Consider the following 15,773-nt stretch of genomic DNA (forward strand, 5'->3'; position numbering starts at 1 on the left):
AAGGCCAGGAGGAACCATAGTGATCATCTAGTCTGACCTCCTGCCTAACACAGGCCATAGAATTTCATCCAGTGCTTCCTGAATCAACCCTATGACTTCAGGTTGAGCTAGAACATATCTTCAGATCCATTCGTAGAGAGATAAGAAGTTGGGCACAGCAACTTTTATTCCAAAAGTTATTCCAAATGAATATTGCGGCGAGGAGAAGTAAAGTGAGCAGCAAGGCAAAACTGGTCAACATTCAAGTATCATTGCAAAGAAGACACAGCAAAGTGGGAAGGATGCATGAATGGGAGAAGTTAAAGGATTTCAGATTCTGCCATTTAGGCAAAATCAAATAGGCAAATATTTTAGGTCGGATTGAAGAGGACTTGTACAGTAGGCTCCTCACTATGCTGCTTATTACAGTGTTTCGCTGATAAAAGAGTCAGTTTAGTTATAAATTAGGGCATGGTCCCAAAACCCACTGATGTCAATGTAAAGACTCCAGTTGATTTCAGTGGGCTTAGGGCTAGGAGCGAAGAGATGAGACGACTGGCCTATTGCTTGGCTGGATACGCTGGCATTATTGATTGAATCTCTCTGGACTTTGCTCATCCAGGCAGGTACTTTTGGAAAATACCTGGGTACCCCAAGAGAGACAAACTTCTGACCCTACACAGTCTGCATCATTAGGGTGTTTGTAGTTAGATTCTTATGCTGTCTGGCCAGTTTCTTACTTCAAAACCAGCTCTGCTGTTTCCACAGTGATCTTTGAGAAGGAGTCTGTTGGACATTGGAGTAAAGAGGCTCCAACTTAGTGCGAACTATCTGCTTTGGAGAATATTGATCTCAAGAACAATCTTGGGTTATGACACTTAGCAGGAACCTCTCTTATCCCTTGCAATTTCTGGGCAAATCTTAAGCACCCTTCCGATACCATTGGGAAGTTTTCCTAATGAATAATTAAGGCAGAAGACTGGAGGGCCCAAGGCACAGTGATGGATTGCAGGCCTTTTTACATTTACGTGTCTGGTTTGACTCCTTCCAGGTAAATAATGAACAAATGTTGATCAAATCCAAAAACTGTTGGGTGAAATGATTAATGGTCTCTGTCCACATCCCGGTGGACAGCTATCTGCATGACAAAAATTGTTAATTAATTCAAGTCATCCCCAACACTGCGGTATTTCAGTCCACTACAAATTCCAGAAGGCAGAAAACAAGTGTGTCCAATTTTGGAATGCAGTGAGAACAAAACTGCCACGATCCCATACTTTCCTCAACCTAAATAACTTAAGTACTCAGCAAAAGCCAACCAGATCCACAGGTGGCATCCTTGCTGGCATTCTTAACAGAGAAGCCAAGGGATCGGAAGGCCAAAATATCTCTCACCCCTGAATGTATTTACAGTGCATTGTTGGGAAGCTGGTAACGCTGCTGCCCTGGTCATGTTTGTTGAATAGGTGAGGATTTAGGGTTGTCATTATGCTACTTTTTGCCAGGACTAAATGAATTAAGAGCTGTAATTGGGTTTCTTTTGGTATTATGATGTAAAGGTCAAAGGTTAATAAGATTCAGGACCCTTGTTCCTACCAATAAAAATGTTGGCAACTTGAATTCCATGTCAAGGAAAACTAGGACATTGGAGTATGAACACGGAGACATCTTTGTTCCCAATTCCACTTTCAGCTCTCTGTTCAAGCAATTGCAGGATAGGACCTTTGTTTGCTCTGGCGTTGCTTAACAAAATCCAGTTATGATCAAATCAAATTAATCGCTCACAAATGTCATATTGCTCTCCCCTCTGAGGGCGTGGAACGCATTTTTGGGACTGCTCCTTTGGCTTTAGTTATAAGCAAGTTAGTCAGGGGGGAAATCAAATGTTTATGTTTCTGAAAAGGAGGTAGTGGAATCCTGGAACAAGTTAGGGCCTGCAAATATGATTTGAATAGTTTAAAGAATTGTCTTTTGGCTAAAAACTGTTTATGATGCTTGCGGGTTGCACTAAAACCCCTATAACCACATCACCCTCACAACTGATACTAATTAGCATCCTTGCTGGCAATTTAGGCAGGGAGACTGAGGCTTAAAAGAGACTGGAGACTGAATTACCCTTGAATCCTTAGGGTGCGTCTACACGCAAGTGGTTGCCCGCAGCAGCAAGTCTCAGAGCCTGGGTTGACGGACTCGGGCTTGCAGTATGGCACTAAAAATAGAGTAGGCAGCATCTTAGGCTCTGAAGCCCAGATAGCGGGTGGGGCTTCAGAAAGGAGCTGCGAACAAGGCCCAGCGGGTGGGCTGAAGAGAAGGCCTGAAGGGTAGAAGAACATTTTTGTTTGCTTAGAACTTTTCTGTTTGGACTCTTGGTACCCAAGAGGGAGGGATAGCTCAGTGGTTTGAGCATTGGCCTGCTAAACCCAGGGTTGTGAGTTCAATCCTTAAGGAGGCCACTTAGGGATCTGGGGCAAAAATTGGTCCTGCTAGTGAAGGCAGGGGGCTGGACTTGATGACCTTTCAAGGTCCCTTCCACTTCTAGGAGATTGGTATATCTCCAATTATTACCATTACCTTTACCCTAGAAGGGACTTGGCTGGAGAGCTAAGCCACATCTCCCATACAGCCCTGTATCTGGGAAGCTGAGAAGACCAACCTTGGAAAGGGAAACTAAGGCGGGGATGCCTGCCATAATACACTCAGCCAACAGGGCAGTATGGGGTAAAGGTAGCTTTATGACAAATCCCAAAGGCTCAAAACCCCACAGACCAATGAAAAGAATCCACAATTCATTCTTATTAATCTCCTGATTTTTAAGCTGATCTCATGATTTTTTTTTTAATGCTTGGGGTTACCAGTCAACGCTGAAATTCACCGATGTGCAGAGAACCAGCATAAGATCTATCCACTCTGAGCCCCACTTTAGCCAATTATCCTAGAGAAACAACTATGCCCTAAACAATCACGCAAGCCTGACCCATTCCACAAATGTTAGGAATGCTAAGTAACAAGGGATAGAAACACGGCCTGATGGCACTGTGGTATTTAGCAGAGTATTTGTGTCATAGAATCATAGAAGATTAGGGTTGGAAGAGACCTCAGGAGGTCGTCTAGTCCTGCATTCCACCCAGTCTTACTCCTGAATACAAGCCTAATCTGAATACGGTTAGGGTGACTAATAATACGTCTCTCACCTTTTGCAGGAACAATTGTAAAACCCGGGTAAGGGAGTGATTTAGAGTGTGAGCTTGGGTTTAAAATGGCAGCTATACAGAAGTACCGCAACAATTTGCAGGCTCCAAGTTACTGTGGAAGAAATGGCCCTTGAGTTGCCTACCCATTCGATCAATCCCTGGCCAGTAGGGGACAGCGCGTCAGGCTGTGAGTTGGCTAGTCTCATTCCTACTGCCCAAGGAGCAGTAGTGGACCAGGCTGTGAGTAGCTGAGTCTACTGGGCCCCAACCAGTTGCTTGACCTGACTTGCTTGTCCTTGGAGCCAGCCCTGTCTGTGGTAACCTACTCCTCCTAGCTTGGGTCGACAGGAGGGAGTACCCTCAAAGAGCAGTTTGAGTGATGCTGCTGTTTCTTCTGTCCATGTTTTAGGTCACTTCCTGGGTAACAATACTGTGATTGATGTGCTGAGACAAGCAGGCTTTGAAGTGGAGCATACACCTGCTGGACAACCAATTGGAAAGTAAGCAGCTGCCTGTAGATCCTTTAACCTCTGTCTCTGTCTCTCTCTCTCTCTCTCTCCAAGTGAGCAAGGTTATTTTGGTGAGCGAAGAGGGTGAGTTACCTTCTTCCCTATAAAGTTACAGGTACTCGTTTCAATGGAAGGCATCTGAAGTGTCAGCTAATGTACATCAAATGTGTGATACTGTGGCAGGAGGTAGCTCCCTGTAGGTTTAGATGACATAGACACTGCTAATTCACACCAGGGATGCTTGAACAATTTGTATACTGGGGGTGCTGATGTTATGCTTATAAGAAGCACACGGGATCTTTTTCAGGGGAAAAGGCAATACGCCGTGTTTATTGGAAAGACAACAATTAGCCATTGAACTAAACTGTAAACCCTGGAAACCACTTCAAGCCAGAGGGTGTGGCAGCACCCCTAGTCCAGCACCTACGATTCAGACCAGATCAGATGCACCATGGTGAAAACAAGAACAGGTCAATGTACTGAGAGGTGGTACCATTCTGTGGAGTTCTTTTATTCATTAAGAACGCCATTGTCCTTGTCAGCTTCTCCCCTGGCAGCTTTCCCGCTGCCTCTTCCCCTCTCCCTGGGGCAGGAGTCACCTCAACGCTGCATGGCTACGGTGCATTGCTGGAAATGTAGCTGCCACTTGAGATACTGTTGATGCCTCTTTGTGCCAGGCTCCTTTTTCCTCCACAGGGATATCGATTTTTCCGTTAAGGGCCCTTTTGTGCATCTGTGTCCCAGACAAAGCCCACATCCTGAGAGGAGTGCTTTGTAACGATCTTCTCCTCTCTGAGAGTATCCAAGAAAATGCATTATCTTTGCACTCTCATCCTCCCCTGTGCACCCTGGAGATAACATTGGCTGACATTTCTTCATAAGATTGTTGGCAATCCCGCGCTCGGAATAAGTGCTAGTGCCACTGTTCTGAGCAATCGCACGTGTGTTCCCTTCTATGGTCCACCCAGGGCACCCACTCTAGGCTCCCGGCTCCTCAGCTATCACCTCTCTTGGGCAGAGACCCACATCTCACTTCCTCCTTACTAGGGTTTTTCCTGGATGTACAACTCCCCGCCTAGACTGTGCTTTTCCCAGCAAGCTAGATGGCCTAAGCTGGCCAGAGTCTGTGTTTTGCTTTCTCTCCAGCATAGGTACTGGAACTAGGGATGCGAGGGGTGCTGCAGCACCCCCTGGCTGGAAGAGGTTTCTGTCATATGCAGGGTTTATAATTTCAGTCAATGTCCCTCAGCATCCCCACTATACAAATTGTTCCACCACCCCTGCTCTCCAGAGGCTGTGAACAACATAATGTCCCATGGTGTTTGTACACCACTCTACAAGCAAGAACATTTATTGTTAAGGTAAAAAATAATCAGCAAGAAAACATTAAAAACAGTAAAAGAACCTATGTGCATGCTAAAAGGCTTGCCCCAAATCACCCCAACTCCAGCCTCAGACTCTGGTAGGTGTCAGTCCTTCAAAACCCACCGCTGAGTTTTCCCCGTGGGTTACAAGTTCATAACTGTCTCAGATTCAGAAACAGCACAACCAGGGATAGTTCAGTCTTTACTTTATACAGCTTGGCCCTTTGATCTTGGCCTCTTGTAAGAGGTGACCAGCAGACAATGGCTCAGTCCTCAAGGCGTAGCTTCAAAAGGCTGGATTTTTGCATGCCCAGAGTTGTGGAATTCGCATTCACTTCTCCAGGGAAATTCCCAGGAAAACAATGTAATATCTTTTGTTCCAAAAGCCCATTCTTGCCTGGCACATAGCTCTCGCACCTATCACATCCGTGCTCCACCCTTCCCCGCAAGAATACATAAACAATTCATTTAATCCCAGCCCACAAGAATACATAAACAATTCATTTAATACAATGGGCTCCAAAGATACTTAAACATAATTCAATACGGTCTCCCAAGGATATTGCAGGAAATTGCCGAATCTGCCACAGTTAGTAGCATTTTCCTGTCCCTGGTGGGACTAACAGTGCACAATGCAAATATGAGGTGAGTTTCATTAACAGGATTAACTGCAGGACTAACGACTCTTGTCTGGTTGTATTCTCTGTACAAAGACACTGTCTAGATTTATATAGTCTTAACATTTGGCTGATTGGACCTTGTTTGCAAAACTCCTGCAATCCTTCATATAGAATATGATAACGCTTAATGGCCCATAAGTATCTCTGACACAAAGTTTATCCTGAATGCTTCACAGAGTTTATTCAGCAATAAAACTTCAGAGTTAAATAATATCAGATGGAGAAAGAAATGAGAAGATACAAGAGGGAAGGAAGGGCATATGTTCAGATATGATTTGGAAATTCATTGGGGCAGAAAGATAGGAATCACTTGTAAATGGAAAGAGCTTGTGGAGTTATGTTGAAAACAGACCTGGTCAGAAAATGTTTTTGTTTTTTTTTCTTCCAATGGAAAATGTTGATGAAAACTAAAACCACTAAAAGAGTTAGTTTTCATCAAAATATTAATGGATATTTCTGACTAGGGTGACCAGACAGAAAATGTGAAAAATCGGGACGGGGGGTGGGGGGTAATAGGAGCCTATATAAGAAAAAGACCCTAAAATCAGGACCGTCCCTATAAAATCGGGACATCTGGTCACCCTAATTTCTGACAGTTATAAACAAAATAAAAACAATTTTCAGGTTTGGGGCTTTCTGTTTTCCAACAAAAAAATCAAAGACCTTTTCTGGAAAAAAAAAAAAAAGGTCATTTATTCAAAAAAACACTTTTCTGTTGAGCAGCTCTAGTTAAACCCGTGAAGTTCTTGGTCCTCCAGGTCCAGGTTGAGTTTTATATGGGAGACTTAGTAAAATGTTATATTCTGTCTCCTAGAATCATGATGTCTGTCTTTCTCTGCTCCCATAAAAAAGAGTTGTAGAAAACGTGCATTCTATAGTGTAGCAACCATGTCAAGGGATAGAGAGGAGTTCAGTGCTAGATATTTATGTGTACGTTAGACAAACACCTATCAGGAAGCATACTTAATCTTGCTTCTGCATGGGTGGATGGATTGCATGACATCTTGAGATCCTTCCAGCCCTCCATTTCTATGATTCTATGTGAGATGGATCGAGGAGGGGGTCTAGCAGTATTCTATCAGGGTTGGATACTACATTGATGAGCATGGCATAAATGCCTAGACAGACAGATCAGTCAGCCATGGGTGAGATCTTACTCCATGTCTTCACTCGTGGTTTAAAAGAGGGCGTAAATGGCATGTTAATGAAATTTGCAGGTGATACTACTTTGCAAACATCACTCAGAACAGAGGAAATGTTAAAAAATACAACTTAGCAAGTTCAGAGACAGACAGAAAACAGCAAAGTGAGGTTGTGTTTGGAAACGTGGAATCTAATGCACTGAAAGGAAAATAATTGAAACCACATGTGCTGCCTACCTGAAGGATTGACTTTCTCCCCCTGCCGTACTCCCACTGGTTCCCCTTTGTAAAAGCAAGGAGGCTGCTGACAAGTGAGGACCATGGAAAGTGCTTCCCCCCAGGTCTGGAATAGTCTGTATTTGGCTACCTCTGGAGACTCTGCAAAGGACATCTGTCTGATGCAGGTTTTGGAGAGGGTTGAGGGTATGGTCCCAGAATGATGAAGGAGCAGAAAGGACTCTTTTTGGAGACAACCAACTGGCTGAGTTCCTGTCTGATTGACTGTTTAATGGTGCTGAGTTTATGCTGTAATATTAATAGAGTGATAGGGCATCTAGAGCCTTGTGTAGATGTCTTTATATTTTTAACTATTTAAATCAAAATAAGTACCAATACACAAAAAGGGAGGGGAAGACTTGGAAAGTCCTACTGCTAAAAGACACCTTGCAGTGGTAATGGACAGCAAATTAAGCATGAGTTTGGTTAAAATAAAAAGGTCCAGACAATTTTGAGTCACATCACTTTATGAAGCATGGTTGCTTTCTGCATGATCTTTGAAGGACTGCACGTGAAATAATGGGTCTGAGTCTCCTCTCACTTATGCCAGTGTAGACTAAGAAATCAGGTCCACTGTGTTCCATTCTGGGTCACCACATTGGGAAAAGGTGGTTAAGAAAGTGAAAGAAGTTCAGAGAAGTTTGGCTGGACACTTGTTTGGTTAGGGGCATGGGCAGAATGGATGGATTGATTGGCAAGAAAAAATTAAGATGGCTAAATGTCTATAGCTTGGCCAAGGGAATGCTAACTCAGGTGGTGGGGGGGTCCACAATATTTGAATGGTTGGAGCACTGTTGGAGAGGAATCGTTTAGGGTAGCACATGGGGGTTTATGTAGGGTGAAATTAAGGAAGAGAAGGTTTAGGCTAGACATCAAGAGAAGTTTCCTGACAGTGGGCTATATTAGGCTCTAGGACAGTCTTTCTAGAGAAAAGTCATAAGACCCATAATTTGGAACTTTTAAACTAGCTTTGACAAAACCCTAGATGGTGTTCCATGCTACAGGGAACAATCCTAGCTTGGCAGGGAGATGGACCAATAGGCCACATTTGTCTTTGATGTCTCAGATTCTGGGATTCCATAAATAGTTTGAATTTCATTAGTCTAAAGGAAAATTAAAGAAAGCTGTGAATAGCTTCATAGCCAAGCAATGTCACCTTAGGTCATTTTATCTTGGCTCTGAAATCTATTTGATTTTCAGAAAACATAAGAATATATTCAGATTCTCTCCAGAAATACCTACGGGATTTCATCATGTGTGTTAGAAGAAGTGCGAGACTCAAACAGCACAAAAGCAGAATCCAAAGGATAAAATCTGAAGTGTTCTACCTTGAAAGCTTAATTATATACGTTCAGCCAAAAATAAAACCTAGCTAAGAAGAGCAGAGACAATCATCTTCTTGAGTCCATGAAAGTGAAGGGCCAGATTGTGAGCAGGCTTTTGCATGGATCCATGGTGGAGGACCTGAGTAGACTTCTCACCTTTGTGTGCTCTTGTGATAGGGACAACTGTGGTACCCAAGCTCTCCTGTGCATAAGGACTGTAGGACAAGCCATCCCAATGGCCATGCTCCTCACCTGCTGCCAAGTCATGGAGAAATGCTGTACCTTTCCTTGGTTTGGCAGAGTATACAGGTATCAGCTGCAGCTTGCCTCTTGCTGCTTCCACTGGGAAGAGAGGCCTATATAGAAGGATGGTAATTAATTTCTGCTGCTTAGCCCCAAGAGGTTAAGGACAGAAATAAAAGCACAGCTTATATTCTTCCATTCAGCAAGAACATATAATTAAATATAGCACCCAGCAAAGTGGTTTGATGGAAAGAAGTACTACCGTGCATTTTGTTGGCCTATGAGACCGTATCCAGTACGTAAAGCTTTGGCATGCAGCTGAAGGATGGAGTAGATTCTGAGAATTCTTGAACAACAGAGAAGCATCATTGGCCGCAGGTGCTTCCTGAATTGATCTTTTAGTTCTGCTGTTTCAAATTAAATTTGCAGCAGCTGCGGCCACTGATCTGCTCAAGCCATTGGAATCTGTATGAGGCAAAATTCCCTCCCCCACCTGCCCGCTTTCTGAAGGAGCAGAGAGCGAGAGAGAAGATTGATTTGCAGTGGAATGTGCTCCCTTCCTCAATGAAAGAGGCACAAGACAAGAATGTTTGCTGTTATCTCGGGGCGAGGCTACGAGATGTATGTTTAGCCATTCGTTGCCTGAAACCTCTATTTAGGGGCCGTGATGGGATCCACAAGAGAAAAACAAAATCCAAAAATTGTTCCAGCTCACCCCACAAATATATTTTGAGGACATTTTTTGGGGGGGGTTAAAAAAAATGGATCCAATTTCAAAAATATTTATTTCATCACAATCCACATTTTGATCTTGTTGATGGAGAGGACTGGAATTTAAGGGGGATGTTTTCAAAGATGCCTAACGCTCAGCTTGACCAAGGTAATTAGGTACATGAAGATATAGATAAGCATCTCATGGAATTTACAAAATGCCTTGGCAGGCTAGGCAACTAAATCCCATGACAGTCAAAGCATCTAACCTGCTTCAGCAATTTGGTATATTCACTAGGCACATATCTGCAGCTTAGGTGCCCAAATACCTTCGTCAATCTGGCCCTTAGGCACTTTTGAGTATGACACCCTAAACCAAAATGCAATGGCCTCCGCTTTATTACTTCCTTAAGGGTTGTATTGTATCGATCATGATGAAACCCATGGGATTCCTGCTGTCAATTTACCTTATTAAAAATCCCCTTCACTGCTGTGGTATGTCCCAGGTATGTTCCCGAATGCATGGGATCTGCACAGAAGAATAATAGGCGTAATGCAGGCAAACACATTTTGCCCTTGAATATACCTGCTGCAGGCAGGTTGAGCAGCACACACACTGAGCTGCTGAATGTACAGGTTAGAGCAAGCAGTCCACACCTGGAAGGCATCTGAATGTCCCCTGACACTCAGTTGATTTTAAAGAAATATTAATGGTGCACTGACTGCACAGAAAGTAACCTGGAGGTGCAGCAGCAAACCAATTAGCTCAATGGTTATTTTTATATGCTGCTGTTTTAGCTGTGAGCATGGGATCTACTCCATCTAAGACTTGCTGTGTCAACAAGAATAGATGCTGGGCATGGGCAGAAGAAATCTATGGCCCTGAAGCTGCACAGAATACAGGCATTGCTCTTATTTCTAGGTATCTTCATGGGTGGGAGCAGAAACGTCCCTAAGCATTCTGCTGCCCAGGGTGGAAAATGTTTTCCATGCCACCCCCTCCCCCATCTCCTGAGACCTGAGCCAAAAAGAAACAAACAAAGAAAACCAGAGCCATCCAATCAGTGAAGAAAAAAATGGCTAAGCAGTATAGCGCCCCCTGGAAATTGGCACCCATGACAGCCACTTTGTACCCCAGCTCCTAAAACTGTCCCTGGGCGTCAAAGATCCCGTTGTAGGATCAGGCCCGAAGTTGGTATGGATAGCAGTTTTTGTATAACTTAATTTTCTCTAATCAACACTAGGCTTAAGGCCCAGATCCTCAAAGGGATTTAGGTGCCTATCTCCCATTGAGGATCTGGGCCTAAGTCTTAGAAGAAACAATATGTTTAGTTAATTTCAGAAATAAAGCCGTGTTTGTAGTATACCACAGTCTGGTATTACAGATGAGAAGGATCAGCTTCAAAAAGACAAATAATGCTGCACACCTTCCCACAGGTTGGAAATCTCCCTAGTCCCTTCTCACATGCCAATAGCCATCATTCTTCCCTGTGCTCAGAGCTATGCGGAGCCATCTCGCCCATCATTCCAAGTTCTTATCGCGCTTCCCAGAACAGCAAACTGCCAATTAACTGCCCATGATACCAAACCAAAATTCCAGAATTGAACCCACCCACAAATTGGAGCAGTTCAGGTCTGAATGCAGATATCAACTTTGCAGAGAGCTTCCGTCCTGCTGGATCTGAACAGCTGCAAATGTTGGCGAAGCTTGGATCCACATCCAGATGTCAACTTTGCATCTCTGACCAGTCTCTGAAATGAACACTGAAATGGCTTCTTTTGGCGGGGGAGCGGGGAGAACGGGACAGATGGGAGGGATGGTCTACTAACGAAGAACGCAAACTATGTAGAGGTCCATGTTTAAAGAAGATGAGGTAAGACAAAGAACATTATGAAGGTAGATTGAGAGAAAGGGGGGAAAAAGAGATCTATAGACTGAAATCTTGACTTCAGTTGAGGCCAGAATTTCACTCTCTGAGTGAATGGTTGAAGTCAAACGAGGTAAAGTTTTGCTAGAAAAGAGAAGGATAAAGAAATAGCACGTAATGTAAAATGACACCTTTGTCTGGGGATGGATGAACTGATTCAGATCAAGTAAGAACTGGCATGAATCTTCACGCAAAACTTTAAGCTACCCTGAACCAAATCTCTTCTGAGATGGGAAAAAAGTTGGCTATCTTTTCCCCACTCTGAATGGTTTCCAGGTGGCAGTGCTGGAACAATCCCTGATTTCTACTGTGAACTTTTGGGATTTAATCCAAGCCTCTAGATCATCCTCCCTTCACTAGCTCCATCACAGTCAGGACAGAAGGGAAGCAAAGCCATAATTCATTGTTTTTCACATGACAATATAATTTGCAATGGTTCCAAAGAGGACAGGATGGGGATTAAATAGGGATCATGTCCATGTGTATGTGAATGTATTGCCTAACCTAAAGTTGGGGAATAGGATTGTTTAGTGCTTTTGAAATTTAGTCATGGAAATATGGTGGAATTCCTACATGGCCCTACAATATCATCCTTCATGATTTTATCTCCCCTATCTCCATAGTTATCTCAGGGGTTGACTCACTCAAGGTAGGTATTGGGGGTGGGAGGAAATAGGGAAAGGTTTCAAAATCAGGGGTAGGGAAGCAGAGTTAATTTGTCAATGAAAATGTAAAGACCCTCTCACATCATAGCAAGGTATTAGTTATGGCCAGTGTCTGTGCATGCTGTTTATGCCACCTATCAGCTATCGGGCACCTTCTGAAAGAAAATATTAGTTTTGCCAGAAAAATGTGAAATTATTCCCAGTTTTTCAGCTCCTTCTGCTGGGTAGCCCAAGCTACCAGGCCCCCGCACTCCTAGGCTGCCTGTTGCATGGACTGCCTCAGAGCAGGGGTTCCTAGAGGTTCCTTGGCCAAGGAACCCACAGCTCAGTTCCATAGAGCTGATTCAAAATCCATTGAAGGCAGTAGAAAGACTCTGCTGAACTTCTATGGTCTTTGGATCTGGCCTATTATGGTTGTTTGGTGACCTACAGGAAATGGGTTGCTTTTCCAGGCATCCCTCCCATGGGACCGATCTCCACAGGACAGGAACCAGTGCCAGAATTGGCAATAATATGGTAGCTTTGTTGGCGTCCTCATCAGAAAGGCTACAGAATGAATCAGAAAGGAGACAGAATGACCCTCTAGCCCTGGAGATACTGGACCAAATTCAGACCATGTAGCTGTGCCTATTTATACCAGCAGAGAATTTGGCCCATTCTCGCTAAAACAGGATTACAAAGAAGATTGCTCTGTCAGCGATCGTGTTGTACTTGTCCTTTGGACTGATTCATTCCCCAGTGATATCAATCTGGACTAAAGTGCTGCTACCCTTTGTACCAGCTCAAGTGGTACAATGGTATAAAGTGGCATCATGTGGTTTGAAGGACTGTCCATTTATCTAGGTATGTCTGCAATATGTCTGCAGTCACTCTGTCTACCCAGTGTCAACTTTCCCTGCCTTCGTTATCATACTGTCATGCAAAGAGGCCTCACACATTTCACCTGATAGTTTTTCTACTTCCAGAGCCATCTTTTTTAACAGTGGAGTTTGTGGGATGTGTTGTAATCATTAGAACTACTCGCTTGGTTGTCAGCAGAACTGCGGGTAATTCTGCATGATATGTAGAAGCAAGTATTTAATATGGATGATTTCCTACAAACAAGGTGGGAGAAATAAGTTTCAAGGTCTTTTCTCCGTATTATCCTTCTGGCCAACATTTCTGCAAGTAAAATTCGGTTCACAAGAATGGTTGCTGAAAAGGAAAGTGCTGAGAATATTCATGTTTCCACACATAAATACTCTTACAAACACATTTTCATACCTGTAGTAGTGCTGAGGTGTTCACATGGCCATCTTGAAAGTCCCAGGTGATTTGGAAGTCATCCAGAAACAAAACCATGTGATTTAGGTAGCCAGTCTCACAGGGCTAGATTGTGGAGTACTTACGTTGTTGAGTACATTCACTTCAGTGGAACTACTTATGGGAGTAAGTGCTCACCACTACAAGTAAGCGCTCCTCAAACTTGCCTGTAGCAGAACTAACAAATGATAAATAGCAACTACTTGAAGAACCAGTTAGCAAGTAATTTACAATATGTTTGCATACAATACCCATTGAATGATTTTGATTAACAATCAAAGTCCATTCCTAATCATCTGAAAAGAGCTAAATTCATCCAGTAAATGGTTTGCTGCAAATAGATTACCCAGCTCCACTTCTGATCTGTTAGAGAAGCATCCAGACTTGTTCATCCCTCTGTGAGCCAAACTAATCTTTGTGGTTCACCCTTCACTACAGTTCATGCTACTTACAAGTGAGGATCACACCAATCTGTTTTCCATTTCCTGGAGATTAAATTCCTGTGTTTGACATCATTTTAGCTTAGTCAGAACTTCTCAGCAAAGCAACTCCTCCACTTTCTGTGTGTGTGAGGGGCAGCCTCCTGTGTATCGATGCACATGGCAATACTTCATGCTTCCTGAACTACAGAGAGCACAAGTTCAGCTCTTTTCTTTCCCCCTGCAAACTTAATTAACATTAATCCATTCTGAAAGACACTGACTTTTTCCCCTTGCACTCCCTGATGTGCTACGTTGCAAGGAGAATGAGGAATGAGGATGTCTATACGAAAAAAGTTGGCAAAAGCAATCAGGTAGATACGTCTGGGAAACACATGATTAACAGCCATCAATGGATCCAATATGGAGAGGTTCTTTCAAGGAGAGAGATTTTCCAGTGCAATGTCCCGATACAAAAATCCAACTTTAGGATTGGCACGTCCACAGTTTCAGTGAAGGGACAGGCCAACAGGTCAGGAAATCCTGATGGAAACTGAATTGTTCTGCTTAGGCCTTGTCCTGGAATCCTCATTGTTCGTAATCCCACTGTCTTAGGTTGTTCTACTTGTGAGAGATAGACCTGGCTACTCCCCAGGGAGTTCTGCACCAAAAAATTAAATATTCCGCACCCAAAAAAAAAAAAAAATCTGTGCACAATATTTTAAAATTCTGTAAAATTCTGCAGTTTGTATTTGTCAATAAATAAATGTGGAGGCTCCAGCATGGGAGGGGGAAGCACAGGCCACTGGCTGCACAGAGGTAGGAATTCACCCTGAAGCTCATACACCCCCAGGACATGGGTTCAGCAGTGAGGCTGCACCTGACCCTGACACAGTGCAAGGGCTGGGCCTGCCCCAGAAACACCTTGGTGCCCTGCCCCTCTGCACCAGAAGCAGCAGGTGTGAGCGGGCAGGCTCAGCCCTGCAGGATCCAAGTGTGTGTGTGGGGGGGGATCCAGACACAGGGTGAGAGGGTTCTGTGTGGGGAAATCTGGATGCAGGCAGCTCAGTGGAGAGGTTGGGTGCAGGGGGGATCTGGATGCACAGGGGTTCATTGGGAGGGTTCTGGGTGCAGGGGCAATGGGATTCTGTGGGGGGTAAAGTCAAAGGTGGTTGAGACTCAGCAGGGAGGGTCTGGGTGGGCGGGGTTCAGCGGGGGGGTCTGGGTGCTGCAGGAGTGTGGCTTTGGGTGGGAGTACGGGTGCAATTGGTTGGGACTCAGTGGGGTGGTGGTCCAGGTGCAGGGGATCCGTTGGGGTGGTCAAGGTGAATGGGTCATGGGGCTCGGCGGGGGAGTGTTAGCACAGGGGGCCTCCGGATGCAGGGGATGAGGCTCAGCAGGGGGAGGGTTTGAGCCCAGGAGGCTCAGTAGGAGGCGGTCTGCATGTAGGGCTGAGGGTCCATATTCAGGGCTGTGGGACTTGGTGGGGGGGGTTGGGTGTGGCGGGTCTGGATGCAGGGGGTGAGGCTCGGTGAGGTGGGGGTTCAGGTGTGGGGAGCTCGGGATTGGGGAGTTCTGAGTGTGGGGAGTGAGGCTTAGCAGGGTGGGGGCTCAGATGTGGGGGGCTTGGTGTGGGGGTTTTGGGTGTGGTGGGGTGAAGCTTGGCAGAGGGGTCTGAGTATGGGGGGGTCCGGATGCACAAGGGTTGGGCAGACAGGGTAGCAGATCCCCATTCAGAGACCCCTCCACCCACAGCTGAGCAGTGATAGGGAGGGATGTGAGTGGAGCTTCCTGCAGCTGAGGGAGGTTTCTGGGGGTGGGTCTGACCTGGCCCTGCCCCTGCCCCATCCGCTCCTTGCAGGGAAAGAGGAAGTCCCATATTCTCCCGCACCCAATCCAGCCAGGACTATCAGCTGAGCCCAACACATGGTAGGAGCCACATTCGAAGGCATCCCCAGTTCCCCTGACCCCAACACCAGCGGTGATTTACCTCTCAACCGGCTGCTCTGGGCATCTGAAACAACACACCCACGCTGCTG

At 44.8% G+C, this 15,773-nt stretch overlaps 1 protein-coding gene across 1 annotated transcript in view; it reads left to right on the plus strand.

Moving 5' to 3' along the window:
- Positions 1 to 15,773, plus strand: part of TRABD2B (TraB domain containing 2B) — a 383,471-nt gene that overhangs the window by 323,648 nt on the left and 44,050 nt on the right. Inside the window, exon 5 of the mRNA XM_039483378.1 lies at positions 3,580 to 3,670. Coding sequence (XP_039339312.1) covers positions 3,580 to 3,670 — 91 coding nt within the window. The remainder of the gene's footprint in view (positions 1 to 3,579; positions 3,671 to 15,773) is intronic.

This window comes from Mauremys reevesii, linkage group 8, assembly GCF_016161935.1.
Source record: "Mauremys reevesii isolate NIE-2019 linkage group 8, ASM1616193v1, whole genome shotgun sequence".
Taxonomy (NCBI): Eukaryota; Metazoa; Chordata; order Testudines; family Geoemydidae; genus Mauremys; species Mauremys reevesii.